General features: G+C 37.8%; 1 protein-coding gene across 4 annotated transcripts in view; it reads left to right on the top strand.

The window, feature by feature from the left end:
• Nucleotides 1–23,599, top strand: part of LOC106870298 (centrosome and spindle pole-associated protein 1) — a 166,460-nt gene that overhangs the window by 99,374 nt on the left and 43,487 nt on the right. For 3 of the 4 annotated variants that reach the window (XM_089357482.1, XM_089357485.1, XM_089357486.1), the window contains 14 exons: nt 679–846; nt 1,429–1,512; nt 2,641–2,780; nt 4,687–4,837; nt 7,715–7,889; nt 10,551–10,641; nt 13,136–13,243; nt 14,759–14,902; nt 15,407–15,498; nt 16,677–16,743; nt 17,577–17,709; nt 20,409–20,458; nt 21,320–21,417; nt 22,859–23,064. In XM_089357482.1, coding sequence (XP_089213608.1) covers nt 679–846; nt 1,429–1,512; nt 2,641–2,780; nt 4,687–4,837; nt 7,715–7,889; nt 10,551–10,641; nt 13,136–13,243; nt 14,759–14,902; nt 15,407–15,498; nt 16,677–16,743; nt 17,577–17,709; nt 20,409–20,458; nt 21,320–21,417; nt 22,859–23,064 — 1,707 coding nt within the window. The remainder of the gene's footprint in view (nt 1–678; nt 847–1,428; nt 1,513–2,640; nt 2,781–4,686; nt 4,838–7,714; nt 7,890–10,550; nt 10,642–13,135; nt 13,244–14,758; nt 14,903–15,406; nt 15,499–16,676; nt 16,744–17,576; nt 17,710–20,408; nt 20,459–21,319; nt 21,418–22,858; nt 23,065–23,599) is intronic. The other variant, XM_089357483.1, reaches the window with a different exon arrangement.

Below are 23,599 nucleotides of genomic sequence, written 5' to 3'. Positions count from 1 at the left end.
CCCAGAAGATTTTATACCTATGTGTCTTAACTGTGAGGAACCTGGCTGAAGCTCCTCTCCACCTTACCTCTTGGATGCAACACACATCAACACGCCTCTGTTCAAGCATCTCTACAATCTCGTTAGACCTACATTTCAATGTCCCTACATTTACTGTGCCAACTCTGAAAACTGGAAAAGGGATGTGGGAGGGAACATGGAAAGGAGAGTTGTTATTCAGCACCTGGAAAGAAGGTTTCTGTGATCGTTTGATAACAAACATGTCACAACAATTGTTCTCGCTTTTAACCTATCATCATTCAAACATGTTAAAATTGTTGCCCCTACTGGGGGTGAGAGCAAGGTAAGCATTATAAATATAAGCGTTACTGCAGCTGCAAATATACATATAAATATGCCAGTGTTAAATTAAGTAGGGAAGGAGAGATGTTATACACACACACACACACACATACATACAATGGTCTTCTTTCACTATCCATCTACCAAAAATATTCACAAAGATTTGGCTGGGCTAGGGCAATAATAGAAGATACTTGCATAGTGTTGTATAGTGGTACCGGACCTGAAATCTTGCAGATGCCAAATGAATTTCTCAAACACACAACCATGCCTACCCCAGTTTAATCAAATCAAATAAATGAGGTGAATTAAAATGTTTTTTGTTTGTTTGTTTAGCTGAACAGTCAAAGACAGACAACACAACAGCCTGAGCCACCACCAAAACCAGTGACCAAGAACACTACTGAATCTGTGGATTTTTTTTCTAAGTTTGGTGAATATGACAAAAGAAAGAAGAAGCTCAGAGAAGAACTAGAGAACGATTACCAAAAGCATTTGGCTGGGGTAAGTCCATATGGTGAGAGGATATGAGAGAGAAGAGGAATAATGGAGAAAAAATATTTATTTATATATCTATATTAGTTTAGAAAAGAGGCAGCTGATGAAGGAAAAGTTCCATAAGCGGCTCGTCTGTTTTCCTGTGTGTTCAGTCTGTTGTCCGTTTTTTTGTGCTTTATTTATGTTCCCATTCCTTTTTTGTCCACGTTTTTTGATGTCCTATACCCGGATATGTATCTATATATACATGTAGATGTAAGTATGTAGATATATGTATATAAGCATATGCTCACATATCATTTGTATTATTATATATATAAATATACATATATATATATATATATATATATATGAGAGAGAGAGAGAAAGACAGATAGGGAGACATTTCAGTCAGTTGTCTCTGTTTGTTGTTTTACTCATAGAATATATATATATATATATATATATATATATATATATATACATATATATATATATATATATATATGTGTGTGTGTCAGTTAGTTTTCTTATGAATTTGGTGGATAATCTGTTGCAGTAAGCTGTTTGTGTTTGAGATTACTAACGCTATACTGCTCTGGTTTGCAGGAGAACCTGCGACGTTATGGTAATTCTAAAGGACCTGTAGACAATACAGCTTCACACCCAGGCTTTGGAAGCAGTTTATCACTGGTCAGTATCAGTAATTATTGGTGGTGGAGTTGCTCTTTAACCCTTTAGCATTTAAACTGGCCGTATCCAACCCACATATGCTACCTCCCAATGTTATTCTAAAAATATACAATCATGTCATAAGAAATTCAAATTTACAAAATGATGCACGATTAATTAAAATCAGTGTGAATGAAAAAGCCTTACATTTGGATGCTAAAGGGTTAATCAAAGGTTCTTCATCTATTACCATCCTATGTTTTATTCAGACATTGTGTCTCTGGGGCCACATCAAACATGCATATTTGAGGGCAATTTAGCTGTTGTTTTATAGCAGGTTGGGCAACCATATAGAGGCTTCCTAGCTGGTACTTACATATAGAGTATATAATATAGTGTATATAGTATACATCTTGTTGGATATAATGTATACTATATGAGGGTGTGCTGAAAAGTTCCTGGCTTTGGGTAAAAGAAAATACAGGAGGATCAGTTAATTATGATTTTATCCAACATATTTCCCTTTCAAATTTGCACACTTATTGCAGTAGTCCTATTCTAAGCCCTGTAAAAGAACTCAGAAGGTTGGGCCTCCAACCAAGCCTTTTGCAATACCCTTAAAACCAAGAACTTTTCAGCACCCCCTCATATCTTGTTGCTTATCATCTGCTCAAAACTAGAATCAAGCAGCCCTATGATCTATGACATTCCAGGTATGACTGTGTCCTTTCTGGTGGTCATGTGGACTTAGTCCACTCTGCTGGGTGGTCAGTGTTAGGAAGGGCATCCAACCATAAAAACCCTGCCAAAACAAACACAGAAATCTGGTGCAGGCTCCTGCCTAGCTGGCTCCTGTCAAACCATCCAACCCATGCCAGCATGGAAGGTGGACATTAAATGATGATGATGATAATGAATAGGATGTGATTTGAAAGAGATTTGTCTGTTATTTCTAACTAGTAACGCTGAGAATCTTCCTTTTAAAATTGGTATATTTTGTAAAAAAAAAAAAAAAAATGAAATTAATGTTTTGACAATGAGGCAAGATTACATTACATTGAAGAATTTTGTTGTCAAATCGTGACCATAAATGAACTGCCTTTTTATTAGAGTCTGAAGCCCTCATCATTTTTATTATTTATATCCCAGGATGTGTTTGGTGTAGAAAAGCCATTGTTGCGTAATCGCTTGAAAGCTATTGAGAACACAGAAAGTTCAGAGCCCAATAAACATATCAAATGGGCAAATGGACCCCATGAAAGGAGTAGAGATGAACCGAATACTAGCAGGTAATGCTGCCTTCAGTTTTCAATTCTTTTAGTCTGTCATGTCTGCACCAGTTGCTATCTATCTATCTACCTATATATCTATCTATTTGCATGTGTATGTGTGTGTGGGTATATATCTATTTATTCATTTATTCACATTTTTATATCTGATTTTTCTTGTTAGCTTGGGTTAAATGAACATTTTACTGAGCTGAATGCTCTCTTCCTATTGCCAACCTTATATGGCCAATACAAATACACAATCAATTCAAATATATGAGTAACAAAATTAACAGATAGCAAGAGAACATGCACAAGGAATGTATTAATTTGACACTCGGTATGAAAAAAAGTTTTTAACATTTCAAGCATAGCTCTTCATCAGAAAAGAGAAAGGGAAAAGTCCAAAGAAAGAAAAGAAATTGCCAACTCTGTGTGTGTGTGTGTGTTTGGGGGGGGGGGGGGAGTTACATTGCTGAAGTAACTGGAAACGGAAAGAGATAGAGAAAGTGATTTTTTTGAGACAGGTAAGTGCAAAAGTGGTCAGTGTGTGTGTGTGGTAGTAGTATCTGTGAGCATAATAGGTTTGTGTTTGTGTGAGTGATGTATGTATGAAGGTGTGAGTCAACAAACAGGTAAGTAGCGGGTGTTTCAGTTGAAGGTGGTGAAAAGTGTGTGAGTGGGTGGGTGTGGCTGTGTATATGTTTGCATGTGTGCATATGATGGATTGGGTATGTGTGTATGTGCATATGAGTGTGTGTGTGTGTATATATATATATATATATATATATATATATATATATATATATATATATATATATATATACATAGTGAACACGTATGATTCGTCAGGCTCATAATCATAAGGTAATGTGTTCAATTCCTGGACTAGGCTGTTTGTTGTGTTCTTGAGCAAGACACTATTTCACATTGCTCCTGTTCACTCAGCTGTAGAAATGAGTTACAACATCGCTGGTGCCAAGCTGTATCGATATTTGCTTTTCCCTTGGGTAAGGGTAACATCAGTAGTATTGAGAAAGGAGGCTGGTATGCATAGACGATAGCTGGTCTTCCATAAACAACCATGCCTGGACTTGTGCCTTGGAGGAGAACTTTCTAGATGCAAGCCCATGGTCATTCATGACTGAAGGGAGTCTTTATGTTTACCCTATATGTGTGTGTGTGTGTGTGTGTGTACATAGCTGTATACAAAATGCTAAGCCTTATGAGGAAGATGACAGAAGACCAAGTTATGTGGCATATTGCTGTACTCAAGGAGACCTGCCCACCACAACAGAATTGAGATTCTAAAACCAAGGTGTTATGTAAAAAGCACCTAGTACACTCTCTAAAGTGGTTGGTATTAGGAAGACCATTCAGCCATGGAAACCCTGCCAAAACAAACAATTTGCCTTGCCAGTTTCTGTCAAACCATCCAACCCATGCCAGCATGTAAAACAGATATTAAATGTTGGTGATGATAATGATGATGATCGTCTCTAAGAAATAACAATATGTTTGGTATTGGTGCTAGGAAGACCATCAAGCTATAGGAACCATCACCCAACAAGACTTTATTTCACATTGCTCCAGTCCACTCAGCTGACAAAAATGAGTCGTACCTGTATTTCAAAGGGCCAGTCTTGTCACACTTTGTGTCACACTGAATCTCACTGAGAACTATGTTAAAGGTACACATGTCTGTGGAACGCTCAGCCACTTCAATGTTAATTTCACGAGCAGGCTGTTCTGTTAAACAAACCAACTGGAACCCTCATCGTCATAACCGATGGACTGCCAGTCATTCATAGCCAAACAACTATGTTTATCATAACTATCACTGACTGTATAACCAAAAACTAATGTCTTTTCTTGTATTGCTATCAAACACTAATAATATCTCTAGTACTTTTTTTTTCTTTTTTAGGCAATACCAACCAACGCTTAATGAAGAAATAGAGTCTCGTCTTCGAAGAAACCAATCACCATTACTTGCAGTATCTAATAATTTACTTGATGATCCTCTTTGGGACAAACTACGAGAAGGACCACATCCTTTAGACTCCAAAATTTCCCCTGTAAGTTCACTTTATGTGTTTTCTGTCTTTTCTGATCTACTCATTAAATTTTTTGTTAAATATAATTTTGTAATTTATCCATACCACATACACGCATCACACAGAGACACATACACGTGCACTCTCACAAAATATAGGGTATCTAACAGTCACCAAGAGAATCTGCATGTGGTCACTGATTCTGCTAGAAATAATAGCCAAGTTACATCTTACCACAGAAAGATTCAATGAAAATTTTTGTCCGAGACAAATAAAAACAATGAGCTGAGACAGCTTCCACTTTGCTGTTGTGCCTACTAGAAATAGCAGTTAAATATCTATCAAATCATACCTTAGTGGGTTTTTTTTTAAATAATAGAATACATTGGATTAATGTAGTCCTAGGTACACTCTGTCTGAGGAAGATGGTTTTGTTTTTAATTATATGTCAACTGGATCTCAGCTGACCTGAGGCTGATCACCAACAAGATATAGGGTGATGTGTTATGTTTGTAAAATAGCTGGAGTTAATTGATACTTTGATACTTGCTGCTACTAAGTTTGAACTTACTGGTCATGGGCTCAAAACTCCAGCAGTCTTGAAATAGCATTTTATATTTCCAGTAATGTAGTATAGTGGGTTTGAGGTTTTAAGTTGCTCACCACCTGGTTGTGAGTTCTAAATTGTGTTGTTCCTTTGAGCTAGGCACATAACTCTATTTACTTACCACATTTTTAGTAGTGGGAAGAACATTGTCGTCATCATCATCATCTAACATCCATTTTCCATACAGGCATGGGTTAGATGATTTGACAGGAGCTGGTAAGCCAGAGAGCTGCACAAGCTCTATTTTGACTTAGTTTCTATGGCTGGATGCCCTTCTTAAAGTCAACCACTTCACAGAGTGTACTGGGAGTCTTTTAGATGTCACCTGCATTGGTGTCCTTTATATGTCACCAGCACTGGCCACAACTATGATTTCACTTAGCTTGGCATGTCTTCTCAAGCACAGCAATTCACCAGAAGTTTCAGTCACCTATCATTCCCTCCATGAGGCTCAACATCCAAAGATCACATTTCATAACCTCATCCCACGTTTTCCTGACTCTACCTCTTCCACAGGTTCCTTCCACAGGATCAGCATTTCTTTATGCATCTGTCCATCTATAAAAGCAATTGTCCCAGCAAACACACTATTCCACCCATGTAAACATAGGGAATTGAAACGTTTTTGTTTATTTTTGATATCAACCCTACAAAGATGAAAAGCAAAAGTTGACATCAACATGATTTGAAATCAGTGTACCAAGTGTTAGAACAAATACCTAAATCCTTTATTGCCCACAAGGAGCTAAACATAGAGGGACAAACAAGGACAGACAAAGGGACTAAGTTGATTACATCAACCCCAGTGCGTAACTGGTACTTATTTAATCGACCCCGAAAGGATGAAAGGCAAAGTCAACCTTGGCGGAATTTGAACTCAGAACGTAGCAGCAGACGAATTACCACTAAGCATTTCGCTTGGCGTGCTAACGATTCTGCCAGCTCACTGCCTTGCGGTCAGAACAAATACCATAGTGGGAAATAGCTAATTACAACAGAAAGCATCATCTTTTAATGTCCATTATCCACACTGGCATAGGTTGGACGGTTTGACCAGAGCTGCACAAGACTCCAGTCTGACTTAGCATGGTTTCTATAGCTGGATGCCCTTCCTAACACCAATCACTCTACAGAGTGTGCCAGGTGCTTTTACATGGCACTGCACAGGTGCTTTTATGTGGCACCACACCGGCTCTTTTACATGGCACCGCATGGGCACTTTTATGTGGCAGTGCACAGGTGCTTTTACATGGCACCACACAGTTGCTTTTCTGCAACACCACAGTCTCTTTTACATGACACTGTCATGAGTGCTTTACACCATCAGATGGACCGTTCTTAATGCTTCTGCTTTGGAGTACGAATCTTCCATATTTTCTTTTACCCAAAGTCTGAAACTTCTGAGCACCACCTCACTCACTACACACCACAACCATCATCTATGTATACATCTATGTATGTACTAAAAATACTATAATGCTAGTTGGTTTCACCTTCGTAATCATCCAAATTTTGATTTCAAATTTTGGCACAAGGCCAGCAAGTTCAGGAGGGGGGACTAGTCAATTACACTAACCCCAGTACTCAACTAGTGGAAGTGCATGGCTTAATGGTTAGGAGTTGGCCTTATGATCGTAAGATTGTGGTTTCGATTCCTGGACTGGGCGATGCATTGTATTCTTGAGCAAAACACTTCATTTCATATTGGTCCAGTCCATTCAGCTGGCAAAAAAAGTAATCCTGCAACAGACCAGCATCCTGTCCGCCATGCAAACTGAGAAACTGGCCCTTATGGGTTGGTACAACTCGAGAAGGCAACTTTACCTTTACCCTTTACAGTCCTCAAGTGGCACTTATTTTATCAACTCCGAAAGGATGAAAGGCGAAGTCGACCTCAACAGAATTTGAAGTAACAACGTAAAAATGGATGAAATGCTGCTAAACATTTTGCCCGATTTGCTAACAGTTCACCAGCTTGCTATCTTAGTAATCATCTAAATATTACCAAATTGAATTGGCTGTCACTAACTATTAGTTAAATTCTTTTCTCTCTCTCTCTCTCTTTCCCTCTCTCTCTCTCTCTCTCTCTCTCTCTCTCTCTCTCTCTCTCAGGCATATATTTATACTTAACTCAGACACACACATATTATACTTGCCCGCTCACGTATGTACACCTAAGTCACTTACATTCATATTATCCTTGCTCTTTCATATACATGAACACACACTATTATACATACATACACATATATATTTTGCTAAGCTTAATCATGCCTTCATTTTCTTGTTAGCTCCCTCAAAGCCATCCACTGCCAACTCTGCCAGCCACCAATATATCACAGATCTTCACAGCAAACAAGGGAACTGAACAATTTCAACACAAAAGCCCTATAAACCCAGGAACTCCCACCAGAAGTCGATATCCTCCAAGAAAGACTGAAGAAACCTATGCTACTTTACCATTAGGTCAGTCCATGTGTCAAATTTTTTTTAAAATAATATTTTAACAAATTCTAAATGCATTACAATTTTCTTAAATTTTTTTTTTTTTTTGCTGTTGCTGTAATGTTTTTTTAAGTGCCATGAACTCAGTTTGACAAATGTGATGAACAGAATTTGACAAATCTAGACTAATATAACAAAGACGGTATGACAGATGTAGACACATATCTGCCTATTAACCCTTTTGATATCAACCTGCTTGAAGGTGCATGGCTCAGTGGTTAGACCACCAAGCTCACAATCATGATGTAGTCTGTTCGATTCCCGAACTGAGCAGTGTGTTGTGTTCTTGAGCAAGACACTTTATTTCACATTGCTCCAGTTTACTCAGCTGTAGAAATGAGTTGCAATGTTACTGATGCCAAACTGTATCAGCCTTTGCCTTTCCCTTGGGTAACAATGGTGGTGTGGAGAAGGAAGATTGGTATGCATGGGCGACTGATGGTCTTCCATAAACAACCTTGCCTGGACAGGTGCCTCGGAGGAGAACTTTCTAGGTGCAATTCCATGGTCATTTATGACCAAATGGAGTCTTTACATTTTTTTACCAGCCTGCTTGAAATTACTCCTTGTTTTATGCTACAAAATCCTTTATTTAAAATGATCATAATTAAAACTTTCCATTAAAATTTCATGCCATTTTATATTCCAAACACTAGCTTAATTATGACGAAGTTATTTTAATTAATGCTTTATTTTAAAAATTAATTGAAACAAAGATAGAAATACAGTAACAAAAGGATTAATCAGTCTATAGATAGGTGTATGCATGGGCTGTGTGGTAAGAAATTTACTTCCTAACCACATAGTTCCAAGTTCAATCCCACTGCATGGCACTTTGGGCAAATGTTTTCTAGTGGATTTGGTAGATAGAAACATGTGGCTAAGAAGCAAGCTTCTTACCATACAGCCAAGATATTTTTAATATTAATAATTTTATGTTCACTAAGGAATCAAAGAATTTACAGATGATTTAACTGTATTTTGTCTGCATTAACAAAACTTGAACTGGAAAATGAAAATCTAACCATGAGTGTTGAGGTTGATAGATCGAAAATTTTGCTTCTTCCTTCATCAAAGTCAAATTGGAGATATTTCCTTCTAAATATTTCAGGTTTGTACTCTAGTTGGGTGAAATTAGGCCCTAAGCTATCAAGCTGTGTACCACAATCCATGTTTTCTTTTGTCTGCCCTATTGTGTTTCAGAGGCACATGGTTTAATGGTTTGTGTACTGGACTTAGAATCGTAAGATTGTGGTTTTGATTCCTGGACCTGGCGATGTGTTGTGTACTTGAGCAAAATACTTCACTTCACGTTGCTCCAGTTCACTCAGCAGTAAAAATGAGTACCTTTAGTGGAGGCGCATCACTTAGTAGTTAGAGTGTTGGATTCATGACCATAAGATTGTGGTTTCAATTCCTAAACTGGTCGATCTGTTTATTCTCGAGCAAAACACTTCGTTTCACATTGTTCCAGTCCACCCAGCTGTAGAAATGAGTTTAGCCTGGATAGGGATGAGTTCTGCCAGGTTTTGTCACCCTAGATATGCTGCAGCATCCCAACGACCCCCAAGGGGTTGAGGGGACTTGTCAATCGTGTTTCATCCACAAAAACCCTGTACAAATCAATTACCCTCTGGAACCTGTCCACATACTCCTTACAAACCTCAACCTGAAAAGCTTATGGGCACTGTCCCTTCTCTCCAGATTGTAAAAGAATTAAGTTATGTGGAATAAATTAGTTTGCTGGGATGGAAAGGAAAGTCAAATGGCTTGGTTAGGGGCCTTCATCAGTGGTTTGTTTGTACTTTCTTTAATTCCCAACAATGAAGGCATGTGGCTTAGTCGTTAGGGTTTTCGATTTACAATCGTAAGGTCATGAGTTCAATTCTCAGCAATGCATTGTGTCCTTGAGCAAGACACTTTATTTCACGTTATTCTAGTCCACTCAGCTGGTAAAAATGAGTTGTACCTGTAATTCAAAGGGGCCAGCCTTGTCACATTCTGTGTCAAGCTGAATTTTCCTGAAAACTGCATTAAGTGTACGCGTGTTTGTGGAGTGCTCACTCACTTGCATGTTAATTTCATGAGTAGGCTGTTCTGTTGATCAGATCAATTGGACCCTTCGTCGTCATAACTGACAGCGTGCCAGTTAGTTAATTCCCAACACAAACCCTCAGTAGTTTCCTTAGACCCGCCTGTTTACTGTTAAAAACAAAAGCTTTTCCTTATTAACCTGGTATCGTTCCATTCTTCCCAAAGACTTTCTGAATTTGTTGCTTATCTTTTATAGCTTTAACCATGGTGCTATTGAATCTCCTTCTTACACACACTTTAGAGGATACTTAGCTGTTTGATAAGAATGTCCCTTCTATCAGTTTTTATACTTTCCTTTTGCTTGTTTTTTTTCTGTAAGATTACTCTGCATGCAGATATAAACATAGTTGTTCGAACAATTAACCTGTGAAATCCCAGCATAAATATGAATATGTGCCTCTTGTGGTACACTAATATGAGAACATTAGTGTAACTGTGTTTAATGAAGAAAATTTGAAAGAGATTTTACATAAATCTAATTGTCTGTTAAAAAAAGTCACCTATGAAGTATGGCTATTTATTCAACAGGTACAGAGAGGAGAAGTGCTAGACAAAGAAAAAAGCAGAGCTATCGGGAGGAACTTCAAAGACAAATTGATGAAAAGAATGCTGCCAAACTGTAAGTAGTATGTCTTAGAGTGTATTTTCTGAATATATATTTTTTATATAATAAAATACCATAGGGTGGCGAGCTGGCAGAACTGTTAGCATGCCAGTCAAAATGCTTAGCGGCATTTTGCACATCTTTATGTTCTGAGTTCAAATTCTGCCTAGGTCAACTTTGCCTTTCGTCCTTTCATGGTTGATAAAATAAGTACCAGTCGAGCAGTGGGGTCGATGTAATTGACTTACCCCCTCCCTCGAAATTGCTGGCCTTGTGCCAAAAATTTGAAATCAGTATTATAAAATACCATATTCTATATTATGTATTATTATGTAGATTGAGTTATTTTGCCAATCTATATATTAACACAGGTTGCTGAAATAAATATTGACACCAGTTGATTCAAATGTAAAGTCAACATAATATCTTTGTCTTTTGTTTTGTTTGTAAGGTAAATATAATTGATGTAGCTTAGTCCAAGATCATAAAGACACTGGAATGGTCAGTTGGTCTCACCTGCTCCTGTTTAGATAAGCAGACATAGAAACAAGGATGATAATGATGATGTTATTGAGAGATGGTACAGTGCACATGACCTTTACATGACCTTCCAGAATGGTCATATTCATGTGGCTCATACTCAGTGTTTGTCATCATCATCATCATCATCATTTAACGTCTGCTTTCCATGGCATGAGTTGGACAGTTTGACAAGGAGCTGGCTAGCAGGGAGCTGTCCAGACTCCAGCTGTCTGTTGAGGCATCGTTTCTATGGCCCTTCCTAATGCCAACAAACTTAACAAAGTTTGCTGGGTGTATTTTACATGCCACTGGCACAGGTGCATTTACACAATATCTGCACGGGTGCTTTTTAAGTGGCACCGGCACCTGAAAGGACAAGCCTGTATGTGTAGAAGACAGGGATTTTCACTTAGCTTGACATGTCTTACCAAGCACAGCAAATTGCTACATCTCTCAGTCCCTTGTCATTTCCTCAGAAAGGCCCAGCATCTGAAAATCCTTTCTCATCAATTTATAGGTATGTAAAGGCATGACTCTAAAGGTGCAGCCATGTCTCTGTGGTTAAGAAGTTCACTTCACATCCATGCTATTTCAGGTTCAATCCCACTGTTTGGTACCATGAATAGATATTTTCTACTATTGCCCCAAACCACTCAAAAGCTCTGTGAGTGGACTTTATTAATGGAAAATGAAAAGAAGCCCATGTGATGTATATATGTATGTATGGGGGGAAGTGTATTAGTGTCTCCTTATCTTAATTTTGCATGATAAATAAACACCACTATCATAAAAGTAATGCCATTTGTTTCATATCTTCTGTGTAAACATTTGCAGCTATGGGGAAATATTACCTTGCTTGTGAACAAGTGAGGGTTGGTAACAGGAAGAGCATCCAGCCATAGAAAATCTGCCTCAATGAATTCTGCCTGACCCATGCAAGCATGGAAAAGTGGACACTAAAGTAATAAAATAGTGATGGTGATCTGATTTAAATGCATGCAGCAGAGAGTTCACTTAATATGTTGAAGGATGAGAGGGGTTCATTAAATACATTGAGCTAGCGGTGGTGGGAGAGAGGGTGATGTGTTGGGCTCACTGCTCATAAATTATGCATATGTGAACAAACCCATTGACAGTTAAATGTCTTTGCCAAAGATGCTATTCAATGCAATTGTTCAAGGCACATAGATACTCAGCTCTTCGATCTGTACATTAGATTAGTGATCATTTTAACACTTTTGCTACCATATTTCTCTGAACCTACAAGCCTTTGTTTCAATAAATTTTTGTAAATAATGGAAATTTTAGTAATAGTGAAATTTAGAAATAAAGAAATCTTAGTTAATAAGGAAAAATTTAGTAAAATAAAATTGTCAGCATTAATCCGGTGTTTGGAACTTAAATTAACATAACATTCTGATGGAAGATTTTAATTCACATCCCTTTAACCCTTTAGCGTTTAAACCAGCCATATCTGGCCCAAATATTCTACCTGTTTTATGCTCAAACTAGCCCGATTTTGCCTTTCACATCCACTTGACTATGTCATACTAAAAATATACAATCACATCATTAATTTCAAAGCTATGAGATTAATGTATGACTAATTCAAAACAATGTACGTAAATAAGCATTACGTTTGGCAGAATAATTTGAATGCTAAAGGGTTAATGCAAGAGGGTTGAGTCATAGACTGAGGATCAGTCTCGGGCTGGTTACTATCAGCAGAGTTAACCCTTGCAGTAAATTGGTCAACTTTTTGACTGATATAGTAAATCTCTAAACTCTTTGACTAGTACAATAGAACAGTTTGACCTTTGACCAGTGTGATAGATTGATCCAGCTTTTACCCAGTACTGTAAATTAATACCAGTGTAGTAGATTGGTCCAGTTTTTGATCAAAACAGCATATCATTTGTTGTTAGGACCAAGGTTTTGACATTCGCCTGATATCATTGTTGTTTTGTTTTATATTATATTTCTAAAGGGAAGAGAAAGAAATGTCGAAAAAAATCTATGAACCCTTGCTACCATTTGGTCAGGCTAAGAAGGAAACTCAACCTGCGACAAAAGACATTCTCCAAGATTATAGAAGGTAATAATAATTTCATTTAATGATGAAATAAGCTAAATGGTAATTAAAACATTGTATTTAATATTTTTATTATTAAATAAGGTATCAAGCTGGTAGAATCATTTGCATACTGAGCAAAGAAGACAGCCATGTATTTGAATGTTAAATTGGTTTATGATAGCGATGTGCACTTTCACTTTACTTGAACAACAGTGTGATCAGTTAGTTTTATTGAGTGATAATCCTTCTAGGATGAAGGTGCATGGCTCAGTCGTTACAGCTTTGGGCTCACAATCATGACGTAGTGAGTTTGATTCCTGGACTAGGTTGTGTGTTGTGTTTATGAGCAAGACACTTTATTTCACATTGCTCCAGTTCACTCAGTTGTTGAATGAGTTGCAACGTCACCGGTGTCAAGCTGTATCAGCCATTGCCTTTCCCTTGGATAACATCGGTAGCATGGAGAGGGGAAGCTGGTATGCATGGGCGATGCCTGGTCTTCCATAAACAACCTTGCCTGGACTTGTACCTAGGAGGGTAACTTTCTAGGTGCAATCCCATGGTCATTCATTTCTCAAGGGGGCCTTTACCCTTTTAGTCCTTCTAGGTCAGTGTTCTTAACCTGGGCAGTAGTGACCCCTTGGGGACATTGAGAGATGAACATTGGGTGGGGTGGGACATGATTTTCCTGAGAAAATATGTAAACATATTTAAGAGAAATTGAAATAAAGACATGTTTTTACCATTTGTCTCTACATATGTTTCACCATTGTGGTTGTTTTGAACTTTGAACTGGATGTTCCAAGTGCAATTGAGTACTTAACCGTTCAACCCATGCACACATGGATACAGACATTAAATGATGATAATGATGATGATATTAAGCTGATGTTTAGAACAGTATTTAACATGAAATTTTGATGTGAAGTTTTAATTTCTTTCTTAAGCTTTTTGCTCCGTAGAGCATAGGCCAGCAATGATTTTTCTTTCCTGTTCTCAGTTCTGGGCTGTCTTTCCTGCTTTTCTCCTACTGGATCTCTGCATTTTTCAGCTCTTCCTCAATATCCTACCTCCAACAATTTCTTGTGCACCTGTTTATTCCCCCTCGTAGGTTAAGGAGAATCAGCTTGCAGCTTCCTTTTGGATTTTGCAGCACCACATCACATGTTTCCCTAAAGGAAGGCTTTCCTCTTTTGTCATTGATGCTGCTTTTACTTCGCTTTTTTTATTTTCTAATAATGAAAAGAAGTGGTCCAAATTTGTCTGGTCACTATCCTTTTGACCTGTCCTGCAAGGGAAGCCCTAGCAGGAGTTTGCACTTTTCTGGCATAACTGTCAGGGTTATTGAGGCATGCAAGCCATTAAACCGTAACAAGAACTGAACCTTGCGGCATAAAGTTTTAATCTAGATCACTTTAAAACTGTACGTCTGTATAATAGAACCAGGTGCAATCTTTAGCAAGTAAATATCAAAAGGGATTGGGGTTAAACAACAATGTTTGACTGCCATAACCTAAAGATCTATTAATATTTCAGCCCTCCACTTGACTCTCAGCATCCTCAATTATCTGGGAGATTTACAGGGACTGACAACCAACAGCTTATGAGCAGAAGTATCAGCACCCTACCACAAAACAATCATGTACCACCTCTCCCTCCCAGTTTGCTCTATGAACCATCGTAAGTATTTAATTTTGGCAGTTCCAAATACCCTAAATATTTTGCAGTTGTTCAACCCTGAAATGTTAAATTTTGGGTGGGAGAATATAGGTTTGAAGTATTTAAGTATATAATCTTTTTGGAACTTCTATAAGCCTTGGAAGTTATAGAAATATTAAAAACGTACCCCAGATACTTAATATTGGCAAAACTCAAGATTCCAAGCTCCACAGATGGTCTTCTCAGACTTGCCAAGACTTTACACCTTATTAGGCTGACAATAATTTAGGTTTGGTTTGACTTTATACTATAGTCTATGTTCTCTTAAACTTATAGATTGCACCTTGTTAGACTTTCTGATATAGACTACTCCTTGTTAGCCCTTCTGATTTAGATTACACCTTGTCAGATCTTCTGTTATAGTCAATATTTTGTTAGACCTTTTGTTATAATCACTTTGTTAGACTCACTACACCTTGTTTATTAATCCATTTTGCACCATATTTGTTCTTTATATTTCAACAGTGGTCTGTTACAAGATGGTGCTAGCAGTTCCATTGATGATGCATATCGTTTTTATGGCATTAAAGACCATTTTGATAACTCAGTGACAACAGGTCAGTATAGCACTTTACAAATATAACTTTTCTCCATAACTCTCTCTCTCTCTCTCTCTCTCTCTCTCTCTCTCTCTCTCTCTCTCTCTCTCTCTCTCTCTCTCTCTCTCTCTTTCTCTCTCTCTCTCTCTCTCTCTCTCCATCGCTCACCTCTTTTATCATCAATCACCTGACCAATGGAGCCAGAGCTGTTAGTTTTGCTTTATCCAGGGATACAATATAATAATAGTAGTAAGATTTGAAATCAGAACCATGTAGTCAATAGTCCAGTACGTTAATTTCCTAACCATTGAGTCTCATAGACAGACTATTTATTTGTAATATGCAGGCGGGGATGTGTGGTAAGAAGCTTGCTTCCCAACTACATGGTTTGGGTAAGTGTCTTCTACTATAGCCCAGACATCCATCAAAGTCTTGTGAGTGGATTTGGTAAATAGAAATTGAAAGAATCCTGCCGTGTATATGTGTATATAATGTGTGTGTGTGTTTGTTTCCTCCCCACCACCACTTGACGACTGGTGCTGGTGTGTTTACATCACCATAACCTAGTGGTTCGCCAAAAGAGCCCGATAGAATAAGTAACAGGCTTTACAAAATTAGTGCTGAGAGTTGATACATTTAACTAAAACTTCTTCAAAGCAGTGCCCCAGCATAGCTGCAGTCTACTGATTGAAACAAGGGAAAGATCAAGCAGTGCTAATTAGCTGAAACTTATTACCACTATTCTATCTCTTTCCAGTTCCACCTAATCATGTCTAGCCTCTCGTCTAAAATATGCATTGTCATATTGCTCCTCTATAGCAAGAGACCTGTTCTGCTCTGGCCTCTTCTCTCATACTGTTACCCACATCTCCTAGCTTAAGGCCACACCCTTGGGGCTCGTAGTCTTCTGAGCTGCATGGTGACCTCACTAGTGCTGGTGGCACAAGAAAAGAGCACCCAGTACATGTTGTAAAGTGCTTTGCATTATTAGGAAGGGTCTTCAGCTATAGAGGTCATGCCAAAGCAGACATTGGAGTACAGTGCTGTCTTTCGGCTGATCAGCATGGCACATAGACATGGAATGATGACATTGATGATAAGTTACAGTGAGACCAAATGCATAAAATAGAGCTTATATGTATATGTAGGTTTTACGTAATAATGTTGTTATATCTTTTTGGGCTTGTATATTCCAGGTTTTGAACCTTCCTTCCTTGGTAACAGAACTGAAGAACTAGAAACTAAAGCACAGCCAAAAAAGAAGTAAGTATAAATAAAGATTTTCTTTATGGGAGTATGTTGGAGTTAGAACCATGTTTAAGACAAGGTGAAACATCAACTCTCAACCATTGAACAGAATTAGCCTTCAGTTATGCCTTGTTTCCATCAATATTAACCTTCAATTAAAGCTTGTCTTGCTCAATATTAACCTTCAGTCAAACTTTGCTACCATTAATGTTATGCTTCAATTAAACCTCTCTATCAACAATAACCTTTAATTAATGCTCACCTTCACCAAATATTTATTTTAGCCTTCAATTAAGCCCTCTCTCTATGATTAACCTTCAAATAAATCTTTGTCTTCATCAAATAAATCTTTGTCTCCATCAAATATTAATCTTCATTTAGACCTTATCTCTATCAACATTTACCATCAATTACACCTTATCTCCATCAACTTTAAGCTTCAATTGAACCCTGTCTCTATCAACATTAACTTTCAATAAAACCTTCTTTCCATCACCATTAGCCTTCAGTTAAGCCCTCTCTCCATGATTAGTCTTCAAGTAAATCCTGTCTCCATCAAATATGAACCTTCAATTAGACTTTACTTCCATCAACTTTAACCTTCAATTAAACCTTGTCTCTATCAACATTAGCCTTCAATTAATCCTTTTTGCCATCAATATGCTTCAGCCTCTGACCATAAAAATCCTGTCTTCATAATCTCCCATCTAAGCAACACTAACATGGACTGCAGACATTAAAGAAAATTACCAAATGATATGTATCTCATACACATATTCAATATTCAGGGAGAATTTGAAAACAACTTTTACAACATTGTTTTCCTTTTATTTTTACTCTTTTTGAAGCTTTTCAAATGTAGCAAGCTCCAAAGAAAACTTTGGTGCCAGACCTGGGGCTTTGGTATTTGGTGAGTCAGATAACAATATGAACAGCACAAGGAAGAAAGAGCAAATTTATTTAAAGGCACTGGAGAGGCAGGTAAGACAAGATACTACCACATGTGCATGCACACACACACACACACAGAGGCATATCCATATTATACATACTACAACAAACCTCACATACACACACTAGTGGATGTCTTGCAAACAATGAGCCTTCATATAACTTCATATGTTAGAAATAATATTTTCAATCATAGGTCTGCATGATCAGACTGACTTAGGGTTAAACAGTAATAAACTAGGCTGATCACAGCTAGGCTACCTTTGATTGTTGACCTGCTGGATCAGATCTGACTTGTAGTTAACAATAAATAAGATGAGCTGATCACAGCTGGAATATCTTTGGTCATAAGTTTGTTAAATCAGGTCTGAGTTGGGGTTAAACAATAACAGAAACTCTTAACAGTAGATAAGTTACTGGTATATCAAAATTGCCTACAACAGAATTGACACCAGTGCTGGTGCCACATAAAAGGCTCTCATGCTGGTGCCATGATAAAAGCACTGGTGTTGGTGCCACATAGAAAGCACCCAGTACACTCGGTGGAGTGTTTGGTGTTAGGATGGGCATCCAGCCTTAGAACCTGTGCCAAAACAGACAATGGAGCTTGTTGTGGCTCCTGATTGTACCAGCTCTGGTCAAACCATCCAACCTATGCTAGCATGGAAAATGGATGTTAAATGGTGATGATGATTACTTCAATGTTTTTTTAGTTATACAGGCACATAAATAGCTGTGTGAGTAAGCAGCTTGTTTAGCAACTGTGTAATCTTAAGTTCAGTCCCATTGTGTGGTACCTTGAATTAGTGTCTTCTACTACTGCCTTTAACCAACCAATGTCTTGTGAGTAAAATTGATAGACAGAAACTGTATAAACCTATTGTGTGTGTGTGTGTGTGTGTGTGTATGTTTCTGTGAAACTTGTCATTTCCATTTCATGTATGAGACTGTCTGATTGGAAAAGATGGTGACATTGTATTTATATTCCCAGTGAACATTACTCTGTGCTCTCAGAGTAATATAATAAAAATAAAAAGAACTACCTTGTAAAACTTGGGTTGGTGACTGGAAGAGCGTCCAGTTGTAAAAAAGACTACTTCCAATAAGTATCCACACTAACCATCCTATGACAGCTTAGAAAAATAAACATTAACCCTTTAGCATTCAGAATTACTATGTCAAATGTAATGCTTGTTTATTCCCATTGTTTTGAATTAGTCATGAATTATCTCATAGCTTTGAAATTTCGGTGATATGATTGTTTATTTTTAGAATGACATTGTTAAGTAGGTGTGAGAAGCAGGCAGGCCAGTTTGAACAAAAAATGGGTAGAATGAATATTTGGGCCAGATGTGGCTGCTTTAAATGCTAAAGAGTTTAAAGAAAAAACAATAAATGAAGTAACAAAACATCAGGTGTTTATGGTAAAAAACTGTCCACTCCACAGGAGGAATTCCAACCAATGGTTCGCTACCTCAACAGCCCCTTTTATAGGATCTAGTGGCTAAAGACATCATCAAGAGGAACCATGTCTGGTTTTGGCTCCTACTCTAATACCGTTTTTGATATGCCCCTCCCCCTTTCGGAGGTGTCTTCAGTTCTGGTGTTGAGTGTGTTTTTCCTTTCTCCTATTTACAACAAATGGAACTGGAAGTATCTGACAGATGTGTCTGAGGATATCTCCTGTTTATCTATTGATCTATATGTTATTGCCTGTTAGTGTGGCCAGCTGTGACTGTCCAATACTGTCATGTTGTTCCCTATTAACATGGCCAGCTCCAACTATCCATTCCATCATCATTATCATTGTCTTAATGTCTACTTTTCTATGCCCTCATGGGTCCAATCCTTATTAGTTGAGGTAGATTTTCTACAGCTGGATGCTATTCCTGTTGCCAACCCTCACTTATTTGTGAAGGTGGTAATATTTCCCCAAGGTGTGACATTTTTTAACAGAAGATGGGAAATGAATGACACTGCTTGTATGACAGTGACAATCATTTACAATTATCACACGATGTCAAGAAATAGCAAACACACACGCACATGCACATGCACATAGACAATGGGCATCTAAAAATTCCTGTCTACCAAATCCACTCACATGGCTTTGGTTGGTTCAGGGATATAGCAGAAAATGCTTGCCCAATGTGCCATGCAGTGGGATTGAACCTGAAACCATGTGGCTGGGAAGCAGATTTCTTAACTACATAGTCCTGTTAAAAGAAAATGTGGCTGTGTGGTAAGAAGTTGCTTCCCAGCCACATGGTTCCTGATTCAGTCCCACTGCATGGCACCTTGGGGAAGTGTCTTCTATTCTAGTCTCAGGCCAACCAAAGCCTTGTTAGTGGATTTGGTAGGCGGAAACTGAAAGAAGCCTGTTGTGTGTGTGTATGTGTTTGTGCCCCACCACCACTTGACAACTGGTATTTGTGTGTTTACATCCATGTAACTTAGTAATTCAGCAAAAGAGACTGATAGAGTAAGTACCAGGCATTAAAAAAAAAAGGTACTGGAATCAATCCATTCAGCTAAAAGTTCTTCATGGCAGTGTCCCAGCATGGCTACAGTCTCATGACTGAAACAAATAAAAGATAAAACATAAAAGATAAAACATAAAAGATAAAACATAAAAGATACAGTCCTTCTTCTTCTCCGCCTCCTCCTCCTCCCCACTTCTAATACATTTGGTTTCTTTAATGACTTGTTTTTCCTTCTTTTGAGTGTAGATTGAAGAGAAAAAAGCTCAAAAGCTGAAAGAAAAGCGAGAATTAGAGAAGTAAGTTGTTTATTATAAAAACTTTGTTGAGGCAGTGGAATAGCCAAGTTAATAAAGCACCACACTAAATCACTGATCTCGTTTATTTTCAGCCTTTTACATTGAGTGTCATTTTTTTCTGGAGTCAATAATTAAGAGTCATGTTGTGAGAGTGTTTCTTTTACCTACAGCTCATCCTCAACAAATGTATGTGTGTCGTACCCAACATTCTCTTTAAGGTGTGTTGTTGCACAGTCACTGCATTGGTGCCCGGTACATGAAAATGGTGATGCTCATTTTAATTTACAAATATTTGCTGGATAAACTGCATGAAAGTTTGAATGCCACATACTAGTTTTGAATTGAAACTATTTTCACTGAAAGCATCAAAAGTCCTGCTTCAGTGGTTGAAAAAAAATTTGGCAACATGGTCAGCTGTGACTGTCCAATATCATTATTATTTCCTGTTAACATGGCCTGCTGTAACTGTCCAACCCAGTATATTGTCTTTTAGTAATAGTAGACTCTCTTAGTAATCTTAGAAGTTAATAAAATCAGAATAGTCTACTGAATGATTCTACACTGTCCTCAACCAAATATTCATTGGAATTAGTAGAAACAAAAAATAATGGAAGTACAAATGGTAATAGTGATTCCACCTGGTGGTCACATGAACAGTACTAAATATGATTATCAACTCAGTGAAAAGACTTGGTCATTCTGATCATACAGGCTTATGGTACTTATGATAAGCCATTTCTCTTTTATATCATAACAACAATAACACTAAAGCATTGTTCTACATCTATGTATTTACTTTACTGAACAACTGATTTTGTTGTTTTTTTTAATTTTTAATTATTATTCTTTTTTGTCTGACAGTTATGAGAAAACACTTGAAGAAGAAAGTCGAAATTACAATCCATTTGGTCGTGGAGGTGGTGGTGCTCCCTTAAAAGATTCTAGTGGAAATGTTCTTGGTATGTTTACATGCAATTTTATCTCAAGCTTAATGTCTGTTTTGATAGTTCTATGATCAATAGAACTGTATCTAGAGCTTGATGCCTGAGAGTTACATGTAACAGTTCTACATAACATATAATTTTATGCAAAGCTTAATGTCTGTTCCAATAACTCAGTGTTAAATATAATTGTATTTATAGTTTATCTGTTTTGATAGTTCTGTGTTAGGACACACAGAATTGTAGTTTCTATCAACCAAATCAAAGCTATTGTAGAAGACATTTACCCAAATTACCAAAATCATGTGATTAGAAAGCAAACTTCTCAACCACATATGTTTATGCCAATCACAAGGCTTTAACTGACCCCAGGTCATAGAAGACACTTTCCCAATGTGCCACAGTGGCACGTAAAAGCACCCACTACACTCTCGGAGTGGAAGGGCATCCTCTACCATTAGGCATCCAGCTGTAGAAAGGTAGGTGTGAGAAGCAGGCAGGCCAGTTTGAACAAAAAGTGGGTAGAATGAATATTTGGGCCAGATAGGGTGGCTTTAAATGCTAAAGAGTTTAAAGAAAAAACATATCATCCAGGAAGGGCATCCAGCTGTAGAAACTCTGCCAAATCAGATTGGAGCCTGGTGTCGCCTCCTGGTTCACCAGTCCTCAGTCAAATCGTCCAACCCATGCTAGCATCGAAAGCAGATGTTAAATGACGATGATGATGATGCTATATATATATAATCAGACTAGTTTCTATGGTTGGATGCTCTTCCTAATGCTTAACACTTTACAGTGTGTGTTGGGTGCTTTCAATGTGGCACCGTCACATATGCTATTATGTGACACTAGCACAGGGCTCTTGCAGGCCACTCCACTTCATCAGGGAAAGCTGCCTTAACATTTATGCTGTAGAGGACAAGCTTTCTTGAGTACAGCAAAGCACCAAATATCTCAGTCCTTTCTCATCTACCCCAAATGTTTCAGTAAACCAGACAAATTCAGGAGGAATGATAGGTGAATATATTTAACTACTTGTCATCCTTAGGATTGCAGCCATTTTGCAGCCTTCATGTAATAATAATTTCAGTGTTTAATAAATCATTTTATATGTCCCTACTAATATGCATGCTGTGAATTATACAATTCAATAGTATATTTACAAATCCTTGCAGATAAAGAAAGTTAATTCATCAGATTACTAGACCATCATGGTTATACTAATTCTTCAATATATTCACCTCTCATTTCTGCTAACTTTTTATGGCTTATATACTCCTCATGAGATAATTTCATCGATCATATCTCTTGGACTTCAGCTGCATTGAACTTTGCATTATGCTCTTCTATATTGAATTACTCTGTGATCTATTTGCAGGGTCTGCTTGAAGAGCTATACATATGCATGATAAGAGTTTCTTAATAATAATTTCAATAAAATCGTTTTTACTTTTTGAAGCTAATCTTCGCCAGATTAAAAGAGACTTGATGAATGAAGATCCAACTGCAAGGATTAACCAAATTACTTCAGCCTCCTTGCAGGAGATGTCTAATTTTGGTTTATCTTCTAAAGAAGTTACTGCAGGTCCTCATTCAAATTTGAACAACCCTCTCATGGAAACTTCCCATGCTAGAGGAGGTCATGGTATATTTGGACAACCGAAAGTAAGCACTTATTTCTATCTATATTATTGTCTTCATCATCATCATTTAACATCTGTTGTCCATGCTGGCATGGGTTGGGCAGTTTGACTGGGCTGGAAGGCTGCACCAGACTCCAGTCTGATTTGGCATGGTTTTCTTTGACTGGATGCCCTTCCTAATGCCAATCACTCTGAGAGTGTAATGCGAGCTTTTACATGCCACCAGTATGGGTGCTGTTTACGTGACACCAGGGTGCTTTTACGTGCCACTGGCACGGGTGCCAATTTGCATGACACCGGTTTCTGCAATGACTGTGATTTTGCTCTGCTTGATGGGTCTTCTTCTCAAGCACGTCTAATTGTGAAGGGAACCTGTGGAAAGGATAGACCCAAGAAGAGGTAGGACAATGAGAGAGGAGCTTCAGACATTGGCTCTCACAGAAGAGATGACATGGAACTGAGACTTCTGATGATTTGCTGTGCTTAAGAAGACACATCAAGCTAAATAAAATCGTGGTCATCCATACATACAGGCATGTCCTTTACGACCATGCCCC

The sequence above is a fragment of the Octopus bimaculoides genome, chromosome 9, assembly GCF_046866305.1.
Source record: "Octopus bimaculoides isolate indiv1 chromosome 9, ASM4686630v1, whole genome shotgun sequence".
NCBI lineage: Eukaryota > Metazoa > Mollusca > Cephalopoda > Octopoda > Octopodidae > Octopus > Octopus bimaculoides.
Note: the sequence above shows the minus strand (reverse complement) of the source record. Positions and strands in the feature narration are given on the sequence as shown.